The sequence below is a fragment of the Hypomesus transpacificus genome, chromosome 13 (assembly GCF_021917145.1).
Source record: "Hypomesus transpacificus isolate Combined female chromosome 13, fHypTra1, whole genome shotgun sequence".
Taxonomy (NCBI): domain Eukaryota; kingdom Metazoa; phylum Chordata; class Actinopteri; order Osmeriformes; family Osmeridae; genus Hypomesus; species Hypomesus transpacificus.
Genome location: NC_061072.1, coordinates 7,016,465 through 7,042,815, shown reverse-complemented (window position 1 = coordinate 7,042,815; position 26,351 = coordinate 7,016,465). Strand labels below are relative to the sequence as shown.

The window sequence follows — 26,351 nt, the reverse complement described above, 5'->3', positions numbered from 1 at the left end:
CCACTTGCTGGCCAGGGTTTTATGATGACTACCAAGTTGTAAACTGGCACTGGGTAGGAAACACCCAACTTACGTGTGTGTGTGTGTGTGTTTAAGTTTAAACAATACAAACCCCATAAGGACCACAGGACAAAAAAAAATGATGTTTTAAATTAATTTATAAAAAAGAAAAAAAAAAGAAAAATAAAAGCATTTACCCACTGAAGCAGAACAAACAATCTATCACTTGTTTTTCCTTGTGAACATATAATACTATCTGAATAGACTTCTTAGTAGCCTGAACAGAATCAAATAAACAAGCAAGGACACTGCCAACTTCCAACACAAAAGTGAACAAACACACCCAATAATGACAAGGAAAACATAGAAGGGAAAGATAAATGATAAGTGAATAGATTAAGTGCAGCACTGTCCCGAATCATATAGCATAGATTCAGTCTAATTTTTCTTCAGTTTCATATCCAGTTATCTGTTCATGTAAAATGTCTCTAAATTGGTAGCATGCAGGCTTGATGAAGCATATGGTCAAATACGCATGGAAATATACTTTTTATCTCATAGGATATTTGTTAAAATATGACAAATCTGCAGATTTACAGTGATAAAGAAATGTCTCTTGGCTGACTGAACAGAAACAAAACAACAAAAAAATCCACTCCATAGATAGTGTTTTCTTCAGGGAAAAAAAGACTACATTCATTTCAATGAACAATGAGTCCACGTACAAAATAAGAAGATTCCAAAATATCAGGTGACGTTGAATGTTTGTGACCCCACTTATAGCATTTTTAGTTTTTCTTAGTTATTATTAGATGTCTTTGCCTTGGGAAATAGAGAAACACTCAAAATAAGGTCCAAGATACACACAGCAGAATACTGCATATCTACTCACAACTGTATTAGGAGGCTAGCTGCCAGATTCAGGGAATGAATGAACACACACACACACACTTCCCTTTGAAGGATGACACTACTGTTTTCACACTAGTTTGTTTTCTCTCTCTCTCTTTCTCTTTCCGTCCATCCATATCACACTAAGCGCTTTTCTGTCATGCTGCCAAGACACCACTGGTTCCTTCTCTTTCAAGGAGGGGGGGGGGCAGGTCCAGAGTAAAAACGGACAGAGGAGCTGTCCAATAAGCAGGGGCTCCTCTCCACCATCCCAGCATGCACTGGGGTGGTGGAGAGAAGCTGGGAGAAAGCTTGGCAAAACTGGGGGGCGTTCATCTTGGGGGGGGGGGGGGGGGGGGGGGTCGATCTCCAACGGGCACGTTTCATCAGTCACTTTTTTTTGTCTGTATTGTTTCGTTTCTTGATGATGTTACTTCTGCGAAAGGCTTCCCTGTGCTTGTCGGCTTCTGCGTTCCAGTCTCCAGTCGGGGTTGACGGTCATAAGCGCTTTTTCCTGTTTCGTCGACCGTCCGTTTTTTTTTGCTTCTCGTTTTGGTCTTTAGTTCTTGCATCGCGCGTCCCCCCCCCCCCCCTCTCTCTCTCTCTCCTCCCCCGGGGGGCGTTCACGCGTTCTGCCCTCCCTCGAGCTCTCCTCCATTTGGCACCTTGGAGGAGACTGTGACCGTGTCGGGGGAGGGGGGGGTGGCAGAGGTGGGGGGGGGGGGGTCGGGGCGGAATTATGGATTGATCTGGCTCTCGGTACAGAGGAGCAGGGGGGGGGGGTCAGAGGTCAGGCTGTGGAGACCGCCCTAGTTGTCCTGCTGACTGAGCGCGACCTCTCCCTCCCTCCCTGTGTTGTTGTTGTTGTTGACGACAGCGGGGCCCCCGCCGGCCCCCTCCCCCACAAGCTTGATCCTCTTGGGCTCAGGGAGCTCCTGCTGGTCTCCGTTCTGCCTCTTGGTGGGGAGCGAGGCGGAGGCCGAGGCGTGGGTGGCCAGCAGGTGCAGGGAGCTCGCCACCGCTGAGGGGAGGGGGGGGGGGGGCACACAGGGTCACAGCTATAGTTATATGCTGTATACACAGTATTGTACAAAGGCTTACGCACACCTTGTTGACGTCGTTCTTTGTGGACTATGCGGTGCGTCTCACCTGTGCTGGCGGCGGTGCTGAGGGGCAGCAGGTGCGTTCCGTTCTGTGTGATGGTCTTGACGGGCAGCTGGTGCTGGCCGAGGGGGGCCTGCTGCACGAGGGTCACCGTTGTTAGGGGCGTGGCCTGAGACGTCTGGATGATGCGACTAGCCCCGCCCATGGAGGGCGTGGTGATAGCTGGGACTGGCTCCACTTTAACTGTGAGCAGGGAACACAAAACACACACACGTTAACACCAAGTTGTGCTTGGTAAACAATGTGGGCAGTGACGCCGCAAGTGAAATCCCAGCTCTCACCCTTGACCTCCTGGTGGTCCACGCCCCCGTTCTCGTGAGGTTCCGTCTTCACCGTGGCAACGGAGGCCTGTTGCCCCGTGGTCACTGTTGCCATGGTGACAGCCGGGATCTGGTGGAGGACGTGCACCGTCTGCATGACGGGGGCGGAGTTGACGGCAGTGGTTACCATGGCGGTGGTCGCCATGGCGAAGGTCACAGGCTTCATGGTGGTCTGGGGCATCTGACGCTGCACGGCGATCAGCACCGGTTGGCTGTTCAGGGGGGAGCCTATCAGAGACAGGGTGAAAGGTCAAGCCGGAATCAGGATTGTTGCCTCTAGTGATAACACAGCGGGTGATAAAGTTGAGCAAGCTCAAAACGTACTGTGTGGACACTGTCAAACTATTAACATTTAACCATCACATTAAATAGAACAAATGTATTCGATTTTTCACAAAGTCTGCACGTCGAATAGTCGTGTGTCTCTTGTGTCCGTCTGCCTGTATCTGTTCAGCTCACCGGGGGCACTGTGAGCGAAGCGGGCCTCCTGGATGACGGCCAGTTTGGGCTGGAGCGCGGCGGGCGGCGTGGGGGCCGGGCTGGCCTCGGGCTCCATGGGGACGGGGGAGCCCTCTCGGGACAGGCTGTCGGGGGTCTGGACCCCGCTGGAGTGGGCCGACAGCACCCCCGAGTGGTTGGGGGAGGCGGGGGCGCTCCTGTTGAGAGGGAGGGAGGGACAGGGAGAGAACACGCAGGGTTTTAGAATGGGATGGGTGAAGACATACTGTAGATATATGACTTCATAGATAGTTAGATGGCAAGTTTGGTTGTGTGGGTGTGTGTTTGATCGGGAACAATATAACCTTAAAGCGGTTAGGGAATCGGGCTATTAATCGGGAGGTTGCCGGTTCAATTCGAGGTCGGGTCAAATGACGTTGTGTCCTTGGGCAAGACACTTTACCCTACCTGCCACGGGGGGGAATGTCCCTTTACTTACTGTAAATCGCTCTGGATAAGAGCGTCTGCTAAATGAGTAAATATTTATCATGTGCCATTTCAGACAGTACCAAGCCCAGTCCACTAGGGGGCAGTAGTGGTTTACTACAGATTTTGCATCGTATTGACAACGAGTGTCTCACCTAATAACCTTTCTATCCTCCACAATTCTGCACCGGTTACTGTTATGTGAAAGAGGGGTTGGGGGTTTGTACCTGGCGGAGGGCGGTTGGGTTGGGAGATGGTACCTGGAGGAGAGAGGGGCTGAGTTGGGGGCTTGTACCTGGAGGACAGGGGTCCCAGCGGGGTCCGGAAGCAAGGCACGCCCCTGGGCCTTCGCTTCCTGAAGGCCTGCTCTATCAGCTTGCCCTCGGACGACGGGTCGATCCTCCAGAAACTCCCTTTCCCAGGCTCCTCCTGGGAACGCGCCACCTTGATGAAGTAGCGGTTCAGGGACAAGTTGTGCCGGATCGAGTTCTGGAACGACCACAGTCAGAGGGTGAGGGGCCGGTGTTCTCAGAACACACACACACATTTATAGGATCTAGAACCTAAGATGAAAGAACAGGCGCTTATTGACAGAGATTCCAAGGCATTGCATATGTCAATTGACTGAGGTCACAGATGGATAGGACCCAGCAGAGGCGAGGAGACGCTGACCTGCCAGCCCTTGTCTGCTGTCCTGTAGTAGGGGTAGTTCTTGGTGATGTGGGTGTAGATTCCGTTGAGCGTGAGCTGCTTGTCGGGCGCCATGGTGATGGCCTGGACTATCAGCTGGGCGTACGAGTAGGGGGGTTTCGAGTCGTCCTGCGAACGCGGCAAGAGGAAGAACAGAGGATGTGATGTCACAATAGAGGATGGAACTTAGAACGACGACTAAAAATGTTTTTGTTAACGGGCAAGGACAAACATCCCTCTCCCCCCAGCGTGCACGCACACACACCCACACACACACACACACACACCCACACACACACACACACACACGCTCTCCCCAGCACACACACACCATGCTCGAGGTCACTTCACAGTTTGTTCAATCCAAAGTCTGAGTTCACGAGTGTTGAGTAACTTCTGGACTTCAATGAGTTACCGAGCATTCACCACGTGTGATACGCCCCTCTAGTCTCCCCCCAAACCCAAACCCATACAAACACTTGAATACGCACGCAGCCCACACATTGATAAACACACAAGCACATGGACACACAAGGACACACACATTCAGGCACACCCCCCCCCCCCCCCCCCCCCCCCCACACACACACCAATCCCAGGTTGAGGGTCAGAGGTCAGGGGTGCTCACCTTGGGGCTGTCCCCTCCCGAGGCATCCTTGTCGTTCTCTGACTGGGAGTTGTCCCCTATGAGGTCAGAGGTCAGCACGCGGCCCATCCTGTAGCTGGAAAGCCCCGCCCCCCTGGGACTCGATGGACACGAGTTGGCCGCGCTGAGGGACAGACCGATCACGTGTTAGACTAAAGGGTCGGGGGAGAGATTTGCGAGGAAGTACATCGCGGTGATTGGGGCGAAAACTCTACAATCCCAAAAGGTGGTCGGGGTATTGGGTGTACCGTGGAGGATGTAGAGTCTAGATCAGTAGTTCTCACTGGTGCTCAGTGACCCCCTGCCCGGCATGTTCGAGATGTTCTCCTGCTCCAACACACCTGATTCAAATGAATGGTCATTACCAGGCTTCTGCTGAGCTAGATAACGACCCATTCATTCGAATCAGGTGTGTTGGAGCAGGGAAACATCTAAAACATGCAGGACAGGGGGTCCATGAGGACCAGGGTTGGTCCTCTGGTCCAGATCGATGAAGATCGCACACCGAACTGAATACCAAATGTGCAATGACGACATCTAATCTGTTTAAGTCAGACAATCGCAGAGCATCTGTGATGCAAAGATAGAGGGCTTCGAGTAAAACCGTTATAGCTCTTCAACTAGGTTCTTGTGACATGAACAGAGGATATCAAAATAGATCAGTTGGTCTCAGTTCTGACGTCTTCATGGAATATATTCTACCTCCCCTCAACACACACACACACACACACCCCACCTGATAGTCCCTGTGGGGGAAGGCAGGGGGCTCATGAGATGGGCGATGTTGTCTGGAATGTTGATAGTCAGCGGCGATATCTGGGGCTGGACGGGCTTGACCGGCGATTCCGGCACGTTCCTGCCCTCCTTCTTGTCACTGGACAGAGCGGTGAACGTGATCTTTATGTTTGTGCTGGGGAAGCGGAAACAGCACCTGGGAGACAGAGAGAGAGAGGAGGGGAGGCAAAACCAAGAACATGAGAATGCTTTTTTTCTTTTCTTTTTTAAACGAAAAGAAATAACAAAAGATGTTGTCAGGTTGACCTCGCAAGTAATACTGGATTTCCAACAAAGTGGGTCGGTCCAATGTTTTGGACAAAGCCTTCTTGCAAACCACCAGCCCCCTCAAACCACTGTCTGGTTGTACACGGAGGATCACTGACCGATACTGACTGCATCGTCTAGTTAGTGTTTAGGTGTGTGTTTATACGAGTTTAGACAAGCAGACGGCACACGGATAAGGAAGTTGTACAGCAATGCTGGTTTATGGGGGCAGGGTAAGGGTGTACAAGGTTTAAATATGGATGTCCATCATGACTCTTACGTAACAGGCTGGGTCTAACGTTTCTTACATTATCAAGCGTGTATATTTGGAGCCATAAGGTTTCTGATGGCTGACCAGGGCCATTCCAGGTCTAAATTGAATTTGCTGCCATGCCCAATTGTGGTCCGCAGTGTTCGCACAAGCATATCGCACAATCAAGTGCTCGTCTGCCCCATCATCACAACCAACGTACGTGTGAAATTTTGTCAAATTTAGGTGCAATCGGGACATTCCGTCGCTGGAATGTGAGGAGGAGTATACCATAGCTGCATGAGAAAACGAGGTTATTAGGCGGCAGTAAATCCGTATTGTTAGCTTCCTATGTTCCAAAGGAACGCATACGAAGACATTTGAACCTACCATGTTTCCTCATAGGTAAACATTGCAACACATGAACCCAAACCAACATTGAGCCAATGGCACAATGTATAACGTAGTTCCCAGCAAGCTAACTAATTACAAACAAAAATGTGTTGGTTACTTTAAAAGGAATAAAAGGTAAATATACATATATTATATGTTGTAGATAGCTTGCCGGTTGTGCTTGCTGTGAAGAAGGATCACGCTTTTAGTACTTGGCCAAGTGGGTATCTGGAGACTAGCGTTTGGCGTTACTTGTCACAACACGTGCGGCACGGGAACACAACAATAACAAAGGGTAGATCTGAATATATGCACATTTTGGTTAGCAATTACAGCAATACATTAAAAACATAAACAAATTAATGTTATTCTTACATTCGTGGGAGCTGCAGCGGTGGAGCACCTCTTCTTTGAAACACTCCGTCCACAAACACCCCGTTTTTTCCGAGGCATCGAAGATAGAAGTCCCCACTACCGGTGCCGTCTTCGCCTGCGGTGAAAATTTCTAGGTGTCGGCGAGAGATAAAACTGGAATGGCCCATGCTGACATCTACTGAGCCCTGCGAAGAGTTCCGTCCGATGGTCACCGACCTCTTCTTCATAAGGTATTCGAATTCTCGGCCCTCAAGCCGGGCAACAGCCGACCCCGACATCCCGCTTATCACCGCCATCTTATAGTGGTTCTAATTTAGAGCTGTTTGTGGGGAGAACAGGCGCAAATTTAGGTGAATTGGCTTTTAATTTTGAAGGGGGCTGCAAATTTAAGGTTTCGTAAAGGGGAATCCAAATTTAAACCGAGAAGAATTTGGTTAGGAACGTGCCAGACCGGGGACACAGCGGATCCGACCCACCGCCGCGATAGAGAGAAAGAGAAAGGACACCAGCCAACCAAAGGCGTCCAAATGGGCGGAAGTAGCTTGACAGGCAGTTTATTGCACCAACTAGCACGAATAATGAGTAGGCATATGAGGCGTGTTTACCACCGACTACTACAGTATAAATAGCCCGTAGAAAAGTGTGGTTGGTTGCGCTGCAGTCCGACACGCAGGTCGATGGCTAGTTGTAAAATACGGCGATTGCAGCCAAGAAGACAGGGAGAGGACTTTTGTGCATCAATGCGGTCATTGGACCCTGTCTTGAATAAAAACGATCTGCTCGACATGGCCAGTTACGTTTCCAGGCATATTTCACATTAAATACCCCAAGGTTGACATGTAGGCCTACATGGGATGTATTAAAAAAGGGGAGTTGCACGTTGCGTTTTTTCATAATAAGACTAGTCTGTCAGCACAGTCACATTAAACCACTAAGTCATCGGAGTTTAACAGGCCAACCAGGCAGGTCATCATCCCATGTAAATCTCGTTACTAGTTGAATGCACTTGGAAGGCATTTAGGACGGTCTCATTGTCCACACCCTGCAGAAGCCCCAATCCATATACTACCATGATTTGTATGCAACCGGACATCCTTTAGTTTACAAATCGTAGTACCCACAATGCCCCGGGCCGTTCGGAATGTTGTGGAGGTCAAATAGAAAGCCGCGTGTCTTACAAACGAGTCTATGTTTTGAAAACGTCTATGGATGGCAAAATATGTGCACGTGTGTCAGATGATTGCGTAGACCAGAATGGCTTCATGATTTTGGAGGGCCTATCGTCTCTCTTGAAATCTGTATTCGGTAACAAGCAGCATGGTGCATTGAGAAATTCTATGTGGCATGCAAGCGTGCTCTTATTCGATTACATCACCGTGTAGATAGTGATGTTCAAGGCATGTCCTCGCTCTCAAATGTTGCAAACAGAAAAGTGCAAATAAGAACACATTTGTATCTTAATGATATATTTAAGTGTAAACACATCGCCATTTTTGTGTATGCAATTAATCAATTATGACAATTTGTAAGAGTGACCTTTAGAAGGTGTAATAGTTAACAACATGTACGCCTGAGTGGCTATACAACAAACTGCATTTGAAGTTATTAACTACTGACTAGTGTTTGTGGGAAGAAGGGCGAGCAGAGTTGAAGAGACGGTGAAGAGAGAAGAGAAAAGGGAGCACTGAGTCAGACATGGATGGAATAATAATTGACCCACTGACTCATGTAGCTTTACGGTTCTGTAATAAAATACCGGCGTCCCTTACCACCGGCAATTACAAAAACGTTACGGTGACAGTGATTGCATTTATATGGACTTCAGATTTTACATATCAACTGGAAAGGCCTATCCTTTAACAGTCTCATTGAACCCTCCCTGGCTCTTTCAGACAGAGCCGTTTTACTGTAAACCCGATCAAATTTGCTAAGAAGAAACTCAAGGACCGACGGTGTGATTATCGAATTTCTGCCCTACACTGCCATCTAGTGTTCATAAAACAAATCAACAGTGACAACGTTCACATACAAGTTCAAGTCTTTTATTTGTCAGGTGCACAGAACAACACAAGGTTAGACTGGGCACTGAAATTCTTAAGACAAGACAACGCAAGCACCTGGCATAACATAAGTACACGGAACAGATTTACATCTATGCTGAGTTTAGATAAGTGAAACTTCCTAAATATACAGATAGAAATAAATAAACGACTATACTAACCCTAACACTAAAACTTCCTAAATTACAGATAACAATAAATAGTACGCTATACTAACCCTAATGCACAAAAAAACCTGTTTCAACCCTATAACCTATTCTAACCTAAGTGGAGTACAATGATTAATAAGAAGTGTGTGTTGTTCTAAGAGGTCAGGCACAAGGTCATCACCTGTAAATATGAATTAAGTCATCACGCAATAAAAATATTTTAATGTAATATAGTTCACATATATAATTAACGCCAGTCACTGTTAAACAGTCCTCGTTCTGTAATGATAAAGCATTACATTTTACATTTAGTCATTTAGCAGACGCTCTTATCCAAAGCACTGTGATACTTTGGCCTACAACAACTGCAAATAAACTCCCAGTTACAGCCTTTTAACTAGAGTTTCACTCAATCACACTCCCCTTTATCCGGCTAGCGGCAGGAATCTGGCAGGAAAAGAGGTTCCGTCTAGATCCCGTAAACACCATTCCCCCTGGGCCCTCTTGCGGTCATTAGGGCGTCCGCCTCTGGCAGAACCGTTGATGTTGGGGTCGGGCCCAAACAGGTTTACTGTGTCAGGTAGAACTTAATCCTGGCCCCCATGTGTCACCACGGTGAACGCCGTGAGGTGTCGGGTTCAGCTCGCCCATTGTGTCTCTGTCGCCGGCCGCAAACCTGGTTGGCACCGCATACTGGAAAGACAACCAAGGTGTGTAGAAACCGGAGAACGAGAAGTGGGATTTCGACACCTTTCTGGTGAGCTGACGATGTGATGCAGGTGTCTTAAGGAGGTTGGCGAGGTGTTGAATTAGTAAAGCAAAGCAGGCCGGACAAACACACAGTAAAGAAACATTATACCCAACTGGGGATTAATAAACTTAATTTAACATTTTATTTATTGAACACGTTCTTTTCATCCAAAGTGACAAACTCATTCTGCCTATAGGAAGTTGCACAGCATAAATCAAGGATCAGAAGTGCACAGTTATGCTAGGCAGTAGATTGACAGAAATGTTGCCTATGCAGCAACCTGACAAGCCCTCCATTTCTATTTGAGGAAGGCGGTTGTGACCAGAACACCTGATATCCACAATTGTTTTATTAGTACGTTGCTGGAACTAGCCTAGATACATTCATCCGGCTTTTATTGTTTGAGTGCAGGGATTATTATGAAGTGGCTTGAATTTCAACCCACAGTGTTTGGGTGTGTCTGTGCTGACAAACCTGCTGTGTCACATTCTCGGCTACAAGCAAGGGCAGTTTCATGAAGGCTTGATCACGATAAGGCAAGCTCAACAACTTGGCCATGAATGCACTTGGAACACTTGTTCCTCTTTCTTTGGGAGGAACACCACCATGGCCTTGTGAAGGTGGTGGGGAAACAGTTCATCTCTTGATCTCGAGTGAGGGCAGATATGTGGGACTCCGAGTGTGGCTGGTTTCTGATGAGTGTTTGAGCAAACAAATACTCAGATTTTCCATCAGGACAACACCCAGAGGATAGGCATGTAATAGCTTAAACTGACATACTGAGCCCAAACCAACTTCTACCCTTCCTTACGAGTGCTTATGGTTGATTGGGATACTGGACTTGTTTTTTCCGGGATTATCAATCTAATTGAATGCACTGACTAATAAAGTAAATTGTTAAAACTCAAACCTTAGATTTTACTGGGGCACAGCAGATTTATACTGGGGCACGTGCCTCAGTAAAAAGGGTCTAACGACGCCCCTGCACTGAAGCATCCATTAGTCAGTGAGTAAGGTCTTTAGCGAGGATTGATTACATGAAACAGAAGTGACACTTTTTCTACAGCTATGAACAACAATTTTACATATTATCTGGTTGTGTACTCTAATACTTAAGGTTCCAGAAGTTGAGGAATTCTTTTATTTATCCTTCAAGCATTAAGTGATCAAATGTTCCAGAGAGAGGAATATGAATCCAACTTGTAGCGAATGTAGGTAAGGAGCTAGCTTACGCAACAGGAACTGCAGAAACTCCACACACGCTTACAGGATAAACACTCCTGTTGCAGGTAGTTACAAGACAGTCTCAAGGCTCTTTTTCAAGGATGGTTCCAATGATAAACTGCCACTCCAAATATTATCCAAAAAATGGCACCCGGATGTAAAGGTCTTTTTTCCTTCTTGACAATGTCAAATGTCTGTATGTCAAATGTTTGTATGTCTGTCAGTTGAAAAGTTCCTATATTTACATTTAAATTCCATTTGGGCCACCCTTAGGGAGAAGCTCATCAACGGACACCTCAATGTTCCCCAGATACCAGAGGATCCAGAACACCAGACTGAGAAAGACGAGGAGGGGGCCCGAGAAGATGAAGATGTCCCAGAAGCTGAAGGGAACAAAGATGCCGATGAGGAAGAGGATGATGCCGGTGGCACTTAATATGATGGCAAGGACAAAGGATAGCAGACAGCGGCCTACACCCGGGGCATAATCCATGATCGATAATGCAGGGACAAAAAGGGTGCGAATTTGACACTGCTTTGTGTCAAAGTGAAATTCCTGGTAGTCTTTTCTGGTTGTCGTCTTCCTCTCTCGATGCCTATATGTGTTTCATAGATATCACCATGATCATGCATCCAAGAGATACACACCCGTTCTTCCCTCTGCTCTTGTCGAGAGCTGTGAGTTACTCTGTGGAGGACGACGAGGAAGTGTCATTTGAGTCCGTCACATTCCTCTCCTAGTCTATCTTTGATCTCTCATACTTCTCATAGAAGAACCTGCTTCAGAAGAGAAACTCTTCCCCATAGCCATTACTCTTTATTAGATCCCCATAGCTCTTTTTATTTATTAGGATTGTTCCGGTAGGAGGGAACCTATTGTTTTTCTTAGTATTCCTATTATTATTATATTTCTCCATGAAATGGCTCAATAGCTCAAAGAGTCCTTAGCCCTTGGTCTTTCAAATTTGGCCCAATGATACAACAGGTCACTCACTACTCCCAGACCGCTATTGGCCCACGTACGCCCACAGGGGGCGCTATAAGCCACGCCTAAAGTCTATGTGATTTCCCCAGCACAGCATTACTCCAAAATACCTGAAAATTGGTGTACATGCCTTATTTCTCATGGGGGACAAAAAAGCTTCAGGACCCATAAGGTCAGTCATGATAGATTTAGCTGTACTGTCCAAATTTGGTACAACCTTCAAAACCATTCTCCTCATGACCCATAGATCCAATCGACTTGAAATTTGTTAAAGACGTGTATAATACATGTCTTTATATAGGGTGACATGGAATAAGAAATGCAATACAAAATGTCTGAAAGGGATGTATTTGTGTAAATGTCCACATTGCCTCAATATCTTTGTGTCAATAAATCCAATATAATTTTGACTGATGGTTTTTCAAACCTAATAGGGTTCAAAATGACATCACTCTGAAGTACCATAAACAATTTTACTTTGATATGTCAAAATATGATTGAATTAGAACTGTATAAACTTTGGCCGAATCTAACAACGCTTACCACAGGAAAAATAGCTTACTTTTTTATACAGTAACTGACCATGACAATATCCAACAATGAGCATAGCTCAATGGGCTGAGACTGTGTACTGTAAAGTGCAAGGTCACAGGTTAAAATCCAGCTACAGTCTTTGACCCTGTCAAATTGTGATTATCTGTTTAGTTAAACGGGATGACATCATTAGCCATAAAGTTAGGTCTTTGTAGGGTGACTAGGAAAGGCCTGTGTCGCTGATGTAAGTCAGAGGTCACAATATTGCCAAAGTGTATAAGGCCATTTCTAGGAGCCCTATCTCAAGACCTAAACAAAAGCTATCTGGCATACAGTGTCCTTTTCAGTGCCTGCAAAGTCGATGTTAATCATATTATATCCTCCCAAATTGTGATACGACTTACTCCCTTTATTTCCTGTTTTCATTGTCCAGTCTACTGTGATACTCAACTTGACCTGCACCGTACATTTGTAATAAATACATAGATTTTGTCTTGAACTTGTCTGAACTCATCTTATCTATTCCTTTCATTGACTTGGCACTTTCAGAGCAATTGGGTATCATCTAATACGTCTTCAATAGGTCAGAGCTAGTTCACCTGAGGTACCCATTCAGTTTCTTAGTCAGCTAGTTATAACTAAGACAGTTCAGTGGCAGCAACCAACTACTTCAGTAATGGTAGTTTCATACAGTTTTCGGCTACAACACTATCTATTTGATTATTAAAAACTGCACTGTTGTAGTTAGCTCAGCGGCAAAAAGCTTTTCATTGTACTTGTGTATCCTGTACATATGACAATAAATTTGAATTGACAACAGCTCTATACAGAACATACTGGAACACCCACTATATCAGAGCCAAGATCTTCAGCCAACATCCCCAGATGACACTACTCACATTACTAAGTTCTCCCTTCAGGTGTAACAAGTAGTTCTCCCTTCAGGTGTAACAGGTAGGGTCGCTTGTCAGTCGCCCCCGCCTCCCCCGGTTTGAACTCGGGTCCTGGGACTTACAAACGTGACTACCGCCTTCATAAACACTGCTTGAACTAGCTACGCCGCACAAAACCTTGCTCTTGATGGGCAGGGGCGGGTGTTCATACTGAGGAGTAAGTTTAACTAATTCAGCTGGGTTACACAAATGCTACACATAATATCAGCAAAGGCTTGGACCATAGTGTAATTGTCATGCAACATGAAACTGCATTAAGTGTGTGTGTGTTAGTTGTTCTGTGAAAAGCCACTACCCATATTCATGTTTTGAGACATTTTTATTTCAAATCACTACTTTCAAAACATGCAGATAAGAACGAATGTAGGTAAGAGTAGCTATCTTACGCAACAGGAACTGCAGAAACTCCACACACGCTTACAGGATAAACACTCCTGTTGCAGGTAGTTACAAGACAGTCTCAAGGCTCTTTTTCAAGGATGGTTCCAATGATAAACTGCCACTCCAAATATTATCCTAAAAATGGCACCGTGTTGTAAATGTCTTTTTCCTTCTTGACAATGTCAAATGTCTGTATGTCAAATGTTTGTATGTCTGTCAGTTGAAAAGTTCCTATATTTACATTTAAATTCCATTTGGGCCACCCTTAGGGAGAAGCTCATCAACGGACACCTCAATGTTCCCCAGATACCAGAGGATCCAGATCACCAGACTGAGAAAGACGAGGAGGGGGCCCGAGAAGATGAAGATGTCCCAGAAGCTGAAGGGAACAAAGATGCCGATGAGGAAGAGGATGATGCCGGTGGCACTTAATATGATGGCAAGGACAAAGGATAGCAGACAGCGGCCTACACCCGGGGCATAATCCATGATCGATAATGCAGGGACAAAAAGGGTGCGAATTTGACACTGCTTTGTGTCAAAGTGAAATTCCTGGTAGTCTTTTCTGGTTGTCGTCTTCCTCTCTCGATGCCTATATGTGTTTCATAGATATCACCATGATCATGCATCCAAGAGATACACACCCGTTCTTCCCTCTGCTCTTGTCGAGAGCTGTGAGTTACTCTGTGGAGGACGACGAGGAAGTGTCATTTGAGTCCGTCACATTCCTCTCCTAGTCTATCTTTGATCTCTCATACTTCTCATAGAAGAACCTGCTTCAGAAGAGAAACTCTTCCCCATAGCCATTACTCTTTATTAGATCCCCATAGCTCTTTTTATTTATTAGGATTGTTCCGGTAGGAGGGAACCTATTGTTTTTCTTAGTATTCCTATTATTATTATATTTCTCCATGAAATGGCTCAATAGCTCAAAGAGTCCTTAGCCCTTGGTCTTTCAAATTTGGCCCAATGATACAACAGGTCACTCACTACTCCCAGACCGCTATTGGCCCACGTATGCCCACAGGGGGCGCTATAAGCCACGCCTAAAGTCTATGTGATTTCCCCAGCACAGCATTACTCCAAAATACCTGAAAATTGGTGTACATGCCTTATTTCTCATGGGGGACAAAAAAGCTTCAGGACCCATAAGGTCAGTCATGATAGATTTAGCTGTACTGTCCAAATTTGGTACAACCTTCAAAACCATTCTCCTCATGACCCATAGATCCAATCGACTTGAAATTTGTTAAAGACGTGTATAATACATGTCTTTATATAGGGTGACATGGAATAAGAAATGCAATACAAAATGTCTGAAAGGGATGTATTTGTGTAAATGTCCACATTGCCTCAATATCTTTGTGTCAATAAATCCAATATAATTTTGACTGATGGTTTTTCAAACCTAATAGGGTTCAAAATGACATCACTCTGAAGTACCATAAACAATTTTACTTTGATATGTCAAAATATGATTGAATTAGAACTGTATAAACTTTGGCCGAATCTAACAACGCTTACCACAGGAAAAATAGCTTACTTTTTTATACAGTAACTGACCATGACAATATCCAACAATGAGCATAGCTCAATGGGCTGAGACTGTGTACTGTAAAGTGCAAGGTCACAGGTTAAAATCCAGCTACAGTCTTTGACCCTGTCAAATTGTGATTATCTGTTTAGTTAAACGGGATGACATCATTAGCCATAAAGTTAGGTCTTTGTAGGGTGACTAGGAAAGGCCTGTGTCGCTGATGTAAGTCAGAGGTCACAATATTGCCAAAGTGTATAAGGCCATTTCTAGGAGCCCTATCTCAAGACCTAAACAAAAGCTATCTGGCATACAGTGTCCTTTTCAGTGCCTGCAAAGTCGATGTTAATCATATTATATCCTCCCAAATTGTGATACGACTTACTCCCTTTATTTCCTGTTTTCATTGTCCAGTCTACTGTGATACTCAACTTGACCTGCACCGTACATTTGTAATAAATACATAGATTTTGTCTTGAACTTGTCTGAACTCATCTTATCTATTCCTTTCATTGACTTGGCACTTTCAGAGCAATTGGGTATCATCTAATACGTCTTCAATAGGTCAGAGCTAGTTCACCTGAGGTACCCATTCAGTTTCTTAGTCAGCTAGTTATAACTAAGACAGTTCAGTGGCAGCAACCAACTACTTCAGTAATGGTAGTTTCATACAGTTTTCGGCTACAACACTATCTATTTGATTATTAAAAACTGCACTGTTGTAGTTAGCTCAGCGGCAAAAAGCTTTTCATTGTACTTGTGTATCCTGTACATATGACAATAAATTTGAATTGACAACAGCTCTATACAGAACATACTGGAACACCCACTATATCAGAGCCAAGATCTTCAGCCAACATCCCCAGATGACACTACTCACATTACTAAGTTCTCCCTTCAGGTGTAACAAGTAGTTCTCCCTTCAGGTGTAACAGGTAGGGTCGCTTGTCAGTCGCCCCCGCCTCCCCGGTTTGAACTCGGGTCCTGGGACTTACAAACGTGACTACCGCCTTCATAAACACTGCTTGAACTAGCTACGCCGCACAAAACCTTGCTCTTGATGGGCAGGGGCGGGTGTTCATACTGAGGAGTAAGTTTAACTAATTCAGCTGGGTTACACAAATGCTACACATAATATCAGCAAAGGCTTGGACCATAGTGTAATTGTCATGCAACATGAAACTGCATTAAGTGTGTGTGTGTTAGTTGTTCTGTGAAAAGCCACTACCCATATTCATGTTTTGAGACATTTTTATTTCAAATCACTACTTTCAAAACATGCAGATAAGAACGAATGTAGGTAAGAGTAGCTATCTTACGCAACAGGAACTGCAGAAACTCCACACACGCTTACAGGATAAACACTCCTGTTGCAGGTAGTTACAAGACAGTCTCAAGGCTCTTTTTCAAGGATGGTTCCAATGATAAACTGCCACTCCAAATATTATCCTAAAAATGGCACCGTGTTGTAAATGTCTTTTTCCTTCTTGACAATGTCAAATGTCTGTATGTCAAATGTTTGTATGTCTGTCAGTTGAAAAGTTCCTATATTTACATTTAAATTCCATTTGGGCCACCCTTAGGGAGAAGCTCATCAACGGACACCTCAATGTTCCCCAGATACCAGAGGATCCAGATCACCAGACTGAGAAAGACGAGGAGGGGGCCCGAGAAGATGAAGATGTCCCAGAATCTGAAGGGAGCAAAGATGCCGATGAGGAAGAGGATGATGCCGGTGGCACTTAATATGATGGCAAGGACAAAGGATAGCAGACAGCGGCCTACACCCGGGGCATAATCCATGATCGATAATGCAGGGACAAAAAGGGTGCGAATTTGACACTGCTTTGTGTCAAAGTAATATTCCTGGTAGTCTTTTCTGGTTGTCGTCTTCCTCTCTCGATGCCCATATGTGTTTCATAGATATCACCATGATCATGCATCCAATACATACACACCCATTCTTCCCTCTGCTCTTGTCGAGAGCTGTGAGTTACTCTGTGGAGGACGACGAGGAAGTGTAATTTGAGTCCGTCACATCCCTTTCATACTTCTCATAGAAGAACCGGTTTCAGCAGAGAAACTCTTCCCCATAGCCATTACTCTTTATTACATCCCCATAGCTCTTTTGATTTATTAGGGTTGTTCCGGTAGGAGGGAACCTATTGTTTTTCTTAGTATTCCTATTATTATCATATTTCTCCATGAAATGGCTCAATAGCTCAAAAAGTCCTTAGCCCTTGGTCCTTCAAATTTGGCCCAATGATACAACAGGTCACTCACTTCTCCCAGACCGCTAGTGGCCCACGTACGCCCATAGGGGGCGCTATAAGCCACGTCTAAAGTCTATGTGATTTCCCCTGCGCCCCATTACTCCAAAATACCTGAAAATTGGTGTACATGCCTTATTTCTCATGGGGGACAAAAAAGCTTCAAGGACCCATAAGGTCAGTCATGATAGATTTAGCTGTACTGTCCAAATTTGGTACAACCTTCAAAACCATTCTCCTCATGACCCATAGATCCAATCGACTTGAAATTTGTGACAGACGTGTATAACACATGTCTTTATATAGGGTGACATGGAATAAGAAATGCAATACAAAATGTCTGAAAGGGATGTATTTGTGTAAATGTCCACATTGCCTCAATATCTTTGTGTCAATAAATTCAATATAATTTTGACTGATGGTTTTTCAAACCTAATAGGGTTCAAAATGACATCACTGTGAAGTACCATAAACAATTTCACTTTGGTATGTCAAAATATGATTGAATTAGAACTGTTTAAACATTGGCCGAATCTAACAACGCTTACCACAGGAGAAATAGCTTACTTTTTTATACAGTAACTGACCATGACAATATCCAACAATGAGCATAGCTCAATGGGCTGAGACAGTGTACTGTAAAGTGCAAGGTCAAAGGTTAAGAACCAGCTACAATCTTTGACCCTGTCAAAGTTTGATTATCTGTTTAGTTAAACGGGATGACATCATTAGCCATAAAATTAGGTCTTTGTAGGGTGACTAGGAAAGGCCTGTGTCGCTGATGTAAGTCAGAGGTCACAATATTGCCAAAGTGTATAATGCCATGCAACTTTGAATGAAGAAAATAGAAGGAGCGACAAGGCCATTTCTAGGAGCCCCATCTCAAGACCTAAACAAAAGCTATCTGGCATAGTGTCCTTTTCAGTGCCTGCAAAATCGATGTTAATCATATTGTATCCTCCCATATTGTGATACTACTTACTCCCTTTATTTCCTGTATTCATTGTCCAGTCTTCTGTGATACTCAACTTGACCTGCACCGTACATTTGTAATAAATACATAGATTTTGTCTTCAGGGCTGCCAACTTTTCCAAAAACCTTGGCGTGAGATTTGGTAGCCCCCCCGGGCGAGCTTTTGCGAGCTTCACTCCCCCAAAGGCGAGTTTACGAAGGAATGTTGGCCTTTATTTGAGCGCAAAATAGTTGAGCTTCATGTAAAATAAACAGCCGTTTTTCAATTGGTAACACCTTGTCTAGTGAAGGTGATTTCTTTGTCTCTTAATTTTTCAGCCCCACCCTACGTTTCTTACCCTGGTTTTCCATATTTATTATTTTTCCGGTGCTCCCGAATGCCAGTCCGCTACTGCGGAGCTGTGCCACGGTGGTGATAAATTCTCGTGCTGTCAGGGGGTGCTGCAGCACCCTTAAGCACCCCTAGTTCCCGCGGCCTTGCACGGCTGTTTGCGCGTCAATGTTGCTTCACTCGGTTAACCTGCGCGTCGTCCGTTAATGTTTACAACGTTAGTTTGGCTACTTGTTTGGCGTTGCCTTTTCAGCGTGAGATATACAAGGTGTGGCGTGAGAGCGTGAGAACTACTCACATTACTAAGTTCTCCCTTCAGGTGTAACAAGTAGTTCTCCCTTCAGGTGTAACAGGTAGGGTCGCTTGTCAGTCGCCCCCGCCTCCCCGGTTTGAACTCGGGTCCTGGGACTTACAAACGTGACTACCGCCTTCATAAACACTGCTTGAACTAGCTACGCCGCACAAAACCTTGCTCTTGATGGGCAGGGGCGGGTGTTCATACTGAGGAGTAAGTTTAACTAATTCAGCTGGGTTACACAAATGCTACACATAATATCAGCAAAGGCTAGTGTAATTGTCATGTAACATGAAACTGCATTAAGCGTGTGTGTGTGTGTGTGTGTTGGTTGTTCTGTGAAAAGCCACCACCCATATTCATGTTTTGAGACATTTTTATTTCAAATCACTACTTTCAAAACACACAAACAATTCAAGACGTTTAAAAAATAAAGATTTATTCTATTTACATCGGATAAATGGAGAGTTCTTCTGTGTGTCGCCTGCATGGTGCAGCATGCATGGTGCAGCATGCAGGGCTGGTCCCTGAACCAGAAGCCTCTTCTGCAAACAAAGTGTCTTCAGTTCCTACAGGTGTAAAAAGAAAAGGCACCATGTACCTTTTTGTTGAAAACAAATTGTTTCAACAAACATGTACCAATTTGTTGAAACAAATTGTGGCTCTAAAGTCAATGCTTTCAAGATAACTGACAATATGCTATTTGTATGAGTGTCATGTTGAAATTGTCTAGCCCCTCTCCAATTACAAAATATCTCGAACATTAAACGATTAGAGAGAACCCCATTAGAGAACATAGTTGTGTATAATTAATCTTATGAAAAGGAAAGTAAAGTCTGTTTGTCTTGCAGGCTGTAGTGCGGTGACTTCAATGGGAATCAATGCGTTCTATCTGACATCTAAAATGTATGTTGAGATATGCTGAGGCTATCCGGACCGCCGATGCTGTTACATAACATGGCAATCCTTAACTAACGGCTAAAATAATGTGAGGCTGTGAAGGTGAACAGCAGTAGGCAGACTCGTTAATTAAAAGGAGGCCAAGGGCCACCGAGACCGTTTTATTAGCAGTCACATATTAATTATTACAGATATTCATGAGCAGCTAGTGAACAAGCAAGTCCTCGGGCACCATGCATTGGCCTGACAGAGAGGGAGAGAAATAAGCTAATAAACTAACAAGACTTTTCTACATTGGACAATCAAGGGTGCAGCCTACCTACTACAGCGATGTGTTCATGGTAAACGCGGGAAGACATTAAGGCGTTGTTGTTTATTATGCTTTTGGGGGACAGTGTCAAAAGTTTCAAGTGGCAAATGACAGTATAGGCCTAACATACACTCTTTTTCCCAGTGTTGCAGAGGAATTAAGTGGAATAGGCTTAGTGTTAAGTTTAACAGTCAATTTCCCCAGACATGGATTAAGCATAGTCCTAGACAACAAAAAGTAATAATCAATGGGGATCGGAATTTGTTTTGGGCTAGAGGACTAGGTTAAATCCTTCTTTGGGAACATAGCCTACGTTTATAAGGTTCAACTGGGGGCGATTCTAGGATCTTTAGGGGGGCTCAGCCCCCAATGAGAATGTGAAATGGATACAGTGCCTTACAAAAGTGTCCCTTTCTTCATGAATTTACCAGCATAAAATGAAATAATAATGATGTGTCAACAATAAATCGCTCTTATGAAATGTCTTAGGACATTGCTTTGTCCTCGGTCACGAACAGACACGCTTGCAAACTCTTACGTTAGAGCACTAAAATGTATTTAAGATAATAGTAATTCATAATAATTCAATTTTTTAAATGTTGTATTATTATTATTTGTAGGGGTGCTGAGATGAAATGTAGGTGTGCTTGAGCACCCCTAAAAAGAGTCTAAAATCGCCACTGCTTTCAACATACGTTTAAAATGTTTTATTAACCATAGCATTCATAGTTAAATTATTGTCAGTACACAACTAGCGTTAGGTATGGAGGATTATAGGGGCCAAAACTAAATAAATAAATACTTGGATAAATAAATAATTATATAACACAAAGCTTAAATAAATGACACAAAATATATAAATGTTACATGTATTTGTGTGTATATATATATATATATATATATGTTTACGTTTTTTATGTGTTTACATTTATTCATTTATACTTACATTTATTTATTTATACTTACATGTATTTATTTATACATAAACAATATATAATATTTATCCACGGTGAAACTTGCTGCAGCAAAATAAATCTGTCGTCCCCCCGTCACCAAGTCAGGGGGCGGGGTCAAAGCCTCTGATTGGTGGTTCAACTTGAATCGACTGCTTTTGACTATTCCAAGGTGGCAGCACCTTGTGCGGATTCAATGAATGAAATATTGAATGCTACAGTGGTCGAAATGTTGGCGGAAGCTGAAGAGATGGAGGCACCTGCCAGTTCACTTTTTTTTTCTTCATCATATTGAGAGCTTCGCTGAAATTATAGGAATGATATTGGCCCTAACTGACACAGACATCAATGAAAATGTGTTCACGATCCTCAGCGAGATGATACAGCATAGGGGTGGGCATATCGATCTTAAGACCGACAGTGGCCGGGTTGGGAAACCCGGCAACTATCGATACCAACGTTGGTATCAATAGCCTGATTGATAGCATGATAAGATCGATACTTAAGTTTCATTCCACACTGAGTACACAACTCCCTTTACATCATAGTGGTTGTGCGAACACCATCAAACTTCGCTCAAACTCACTTTGCCCCTCCACTGCTTTTCTAAGCCCAAAGTATTGGCAATACTGGCCCTGTATTTACTCCTTGGTATCGGATCTATACCACATCGTGCAGTGTCGCACACCCCTAGCAGCTGTAGAGTGAGGCGATAGGGGATCCCTCTAGCTTGAAGAGAGCTTGATCGACTGGTTGAGCCTGCCTGGTGTGTAATACTGTTCATTCACCAATCAGAGGCTTTGACCCGCCCCCTGACTTGGTGACCGGGGACAACAGATTTATTTTGCTGCAGCAAGTTTCACCGTGGATAAATGTAAGTATAAATAAATAAATGTAAGTATAAATGAATAAATGTAAACACATGAAAACGTAAACATATATATATATATATATATATATATATATATATATATACACACACACATAAATACATGTAACATTAATATATTTTGTGTCATTTATTTAAGCTTTGTGTCATATAATTATTTATTTATCCAAGTATTTATTTATTTAGTTTTGGCCCCTATAATCCTCCATAGTTAGGTGCTGTGGGCACGGGAAAAACACACACCACTAAGTCAAGGTGGAGGAAAACTCACCAACTCAAAGAAGCCTTTCCGCTTTTCCGCTTTTCTGCTGGGCCACCACGGAGCACTTCAAAATGTCCAACTCAACAGTTTTTTGGGGGAGTGGACTGTCAGCACTTCTATCGTAACCTCTGTTGTCGTGAGCAGTCATTGAGGTTTCGTATCGCGGTGCAGAACGTAAGGCTACAGTTCCGTTGAGATTCCCATTCCCCCTGCACTTTTCACCTGCTTCCAGAGTTTTCATTCCACTCTTAGAGAGCCTCTCAGAAAACTTCCTCGCCCAGTGCGCAAAGTTATCCAAAGTGCTTTTCTCCAAATCGTCGGAAGAAACCTTTACGTTCCCAGTATACCACATAATCCACCAAATCAAACTGAGAAAAATGATGAGAGACCCCGTGTAGATTAGGAAATCCCCGTAGAACCGACCGTCTAATTTCAGATTGGCGAAAATACCAACTACAAGAATAGCCAAACCACACAAATCAAAAGCAATGGCAAGAAAAAATAACGGCGCACAGTTCCCCACGCAGTTCTGTGCCATACCTAAGCCGAGATCTGAACTCGAATAACGGCAGGGAAGAGTTTAACTGGTTTTGCAGGACGCTCATTTCCTCGCTTTACACCTGAAGAAAAGCACACCTGTGCCGCCGCCACGGAGCCGCCTTCCTGTGACGTCAATGTTAAACTACAGGGTTTCGAGGTCCTCCCCTATACTCGAAGTGCCCGACCAGTCACCGATCTGAGACCAGTTAGCAGGGTTTTTCAGGTTCAATGTAAAGACGTAAAGAGTAGGAGGGAGGAGCAGACCACTCATGCTCTGTTTCTGTTCAGGTTAATAAAGGACGGCTACGCTACAAGTGAAAAGATGTGATTGATTATTCATAGCCGTACAGGTTTTGTGGGTTAACACACCAAAAGGCACGTATCGACTTCATTTAAAGCCGTTTCTCCGACATAATACTGATGGAAGCTTTTGTTCGCCGTAATCTGAGAACGGGGTCACAGACGAGTACGGGCTCTGAAATAACCTACATCTTTCCTCAGTAAATGTTTAGAGATTTGCATTTGCTGCATGTTCCCTAGAGTATTCTTTTACTCCTGGTTTCCCAAGGGAAGCATGAAAGCCAGCTAATTAGTCTCTGTGACTGTGATTAAAAAACACTTTCTATCCGACTCTGGTATGCAGTAAACAGCTAGTGTTTCATACACTAGCAGACGTTTCTTACCTGTTAGGTACAACACCAAAAATCACTTGCAAATGTCGCTTCACCAATCAGAAAATCTACAAACCCAGCTTTTAGGGTATGGTTTTATATTTACTTCTAAGTCTCCCATTAGCGACATATCCGTGTGGAATGATGCGGTAGCCTTATGAAGCCTCTATGTTCAACTAATAGTGTACTTTCTAGGCATATGCACCCAGTGTATGTCGCTTTGGATAAAAGTGTCTGTTAAATCAATACAAATGTTAAATGTAAATGTTTTATTTTTTATTTTGCAATGTCAGTGTTACTGCAAGAGAAAACCTCCCCAATCAATAGGATCAATAGGCCTTCTTCTATTCTCAACTCGAGAAGTTTGAGATTTCATTGTCGCAGTGTTGCTGTGTAAATTGTTGGCCGCCAGATGTCACCAATGATCTTTAAAACGGAACCAGTAAGAGCCCACTCCTCTCCGGTATCGCATAGTCTACGGTTGATATCACCATAGTAACTTAGTAGTGCTGCGCTGTATTGCTGTATATGCCCTCGTGTTGACATTTCAAAACCCCCTTAGGTCAGTCTCAAAGCACGCATCAGCAATATCTGAGGACATTATAGGACTACTTTATAGATGTTCATAATCCCTGTAAAAACATGATCGACTTTCAATTGAACTTCTTTCTTTAAATTCTTCCTTACACTCTCTGTCACACACACACACACACAAACACACACACACACACACACACACAAACACAAACACAAACACACGTGCACACACACACACAAAGGAGTAACATCTCCCTTAATTGTCACAAAATCTAACGCCATCCACCTCCAGTGAAGCTGGGGCTATATTCCAGTCTGGTCTAGAACCGGACTTAGACTCAGCCTAGCAACACATCCCATAGATAGAACCCCCCCCCCTCTCTCTCTCTCTCTCTCTCTCTCTCTCTCTCTCACTCCATGTTCTGCATTGCAGGGATCCCATCATCTCCAGAGTAGAGGAGTTTTTTGACATGTCTACCTGGAGATACTTCACACCGGTCAGGCTACTCATCTTACTTATGCAGCCCACCCCCAACTGAGCAGTATCCTCAGTAGAAACACACTCCTCCATCATTAGGAGATAACAGCAGAGAGAGAGAGAGAGAGAGTCCAGCTGCTCTGTCAGCATAACTTTTTCCACATTTGCATACATGAGCCCCTCCGCAAGTCTCCTCATGAGAACGTGATGCCTCTCGTCGTTAATTAGAACCTACCCCTATGTTTAGAATGCAAAAGAGGCTATGGAATGTTCCGTGCGTTGCTCTTTGAAGTTCCAACCCCGGTGCAAGGTGTCTTCAACTAGCGCTACTGACACAAGTTCTGGGAGATATCTCATGAATGAGCTTGCCTATGAGGGCTGATTACATGGATGGCAGCTCTTACAAATCAAAACTCTGGAGGATTTGATCTGGAACAGTCTTTAATCACAGAAACGCTTTGTCTAGCAAGGCTCCACTTAAAAAGAAATGGGGGTTAAAAAGTGAAACCCTTTTCCTTTTTTTGGGTCTCTCTGAACGACTTCAGAAGTGAGGAAACTGTGGAGCCTTATTAAATTATTGAGAGTTGGAAGGTAATTGAACACGTAGATCAATAACATCTAGGGGGTTGTTCGTATTACAGCTACACTCTGACACTGCTTCAGTTATAGCTCAGTGACGATGAAGTTGTAGAGAAAGAGGCAGGGAGAGAGAGTCAGACGGATGGGGAAGGAAACAGGCAATGAAGCACACGAGAAAGAGAGCAAGAGCGAGGGATCTAAAACCTTAACAAATGAGGCCCATTTCCCATCTCTGTCTCTCTCATCCCAGCTTCATATCAAACTGGCCGTTGCGGCAGGTGGTTTGGCCGACTTACATTTCAAAATGTCAGATGTGGGCTTTCAGAACTCCGGATCTTTCCAGGGAGACTGACGGTTTCCCGGGCACTGATTTCCCAACGGGTCGGCAGTCTCGACATGCATGAACGTTCAGGAAAGTTTAAACAGGCAGGGACCCCCCACCCCCTCCCCACCCCGCCTCACCCAACACCCAAACCTCTATTACAGACTCCCCTACTCACCCATACCCTCCAAACTTATTTCCCTCCCTCCCTTCCTCCCTTTTAGGTGAAGTTCATTTCACCTGTTAAGCTCCCTCCCTCCCTCCCTCCCTCCCTCCCTCCCTCCCTCCCTCCCTCCCTCCCTCCCTCCCTCCCTCCCTCCCTCCCTCCCTCCCTCCCTCCCTCCCTCCCTCCCTCCCTCCCTCCCTCCCTCCCTCCCTCCCTCCCTATCTCCCTCCCTCCCTGAAGTTCATTTCACCTGTTAAGAGTGAGGGGATTTTCCTTTCAAACTTTTAAAGTACTTGCAGCCATTCTTACAGTACCTGCAGGCGTTAAGCACAGAAACACACACTTAATATCTCAGCAGATTGAGGTTTTTGCTGCCCACATCTGCGATCATTTTCGGTTGAAAGGGGTGAAATCACAGAGCCACTGATGACAGCCACGGTGATCTACGAGTAATAAAGGGTTTGGTTCCAGAGCTGGTTCTCAGAGGGGTTTGTGTGTTTTCATTGACGGATCAATATTGCGAGTATTCAGGGTTCGCTCACTGCTCACCTTTCATCACCAAGGGCCAGGGTTAAAACACAGGCTTCAAGATAGAGAAGACACACTCACA

General features: G+C 44.4%; 1 protein-coding gene and 3 long non-coding RNA genes across 4 annotated transcripts; all 4 read right to left on the bottom strand.

The window, feature by feature from the left end:
- Positions 1 to 140: 140 nt before the first annotated feature.
- Positions 141 to 8,139, bottom strand: LOC124475442 (forkhead box protein K2-like). The gene is made up of 9 exons (XM_047032045.1): positions 6,695 to 8,139; positions 5,372 to 5,566; positions 4,618 to 4,759; positions 3,972 to 4,118; positions 3,595 to 3,788; positions 2,835 to 3,031; positions 2,337 to 2,603; positions 2,041 to 2,238; positions 141 to 1,912 (listed from the first exon to the last, which is right to left on the bottom strand). The coding sequence occupies exons 1-9, from the start codon at positions 6,988 to 6,990 to the stop codon at positions 1,701 to 1,703; spliced, it is 1,848 nt and encodes a 615-aa protein (XP_046888001.1). The 5' UTR covers positions 6,991 to 8,139; the 3' UTR covers positions 141 to 1,700.
- A 969-nt stretch (positions 8,140 to 9,108) lies between these two features.
- On the bottom strand, positions 9,109 to 13,376 carry LOC124475502. The gene is made up of 2 exons (XR_006956939.1): positions 13,297 to 13,376; positions 9,109 to 11,566 (listed from the first exon to the last, which is right to left on the bottom strand). It is a non-coding gene; the product is annotated as an uncharacterized LOC124475502 (long non-coding RNA).
- Positions 13,377 to 14,310: 934 nt separating this feature from the next.
- LOC124475503 lies at positions 14,311 to 16,225 on the bottom strand. Its single transcript, XR_006956940.1, has 2 exons — positions 16,146 to 16,225; positions 14,311 to 14,415 (listed from the first exon to the last, which is right to left on the bottom strand). It is a non-coding gene; the product is annotated as an uncharacterized LOC124475503 (long non-coding RNA).
- Positions 16,226 to 19,552: 3,327 nt separating this feature from the next.
- Positions 19,553 to 23,163, bottom strand: LOC124475501. The gene is made up of 2 exons (XR_006956938.1): positions 22,458 to 23,163; positions 19,553 to 19,703 (listed from the first exon to the last, which is right to left on the bottom strand). It is a non-coding gene; the product is annotated as an uncharacterized LOC124475501 (long non-coding RNA).
- Between the last annotated feature and the right edge of the window lie 3,188 nt (positions 23,164 to 26,351).

Excerpts from the sequence above, each read along its gene's own strand:
- LOC124475442 (XM_047032045.1), bottom strand. The coding sequence starts at position 6,990 with ATGGCGGTGATAAGCGGGATGTCGGGGTCGGCTGTTGCCCGGCTTGAG. Across the intron at positions 5,567-6,694 it reads CCGCTGCAGCTCCCACGAAT|GTGCTGTTTCCGCTTCCCCA; the intron begins GTAAGAATAACA and ends TCTGTCTCCCAG. Across the intron at positions 2,604-2,834 it reads CTTCGCTCACAGTGCCCCCG|GCTCCCCCCTGAACAGCCAA; the intron begins GTGAGCTGAACA and ends TGTCTCTGATAG.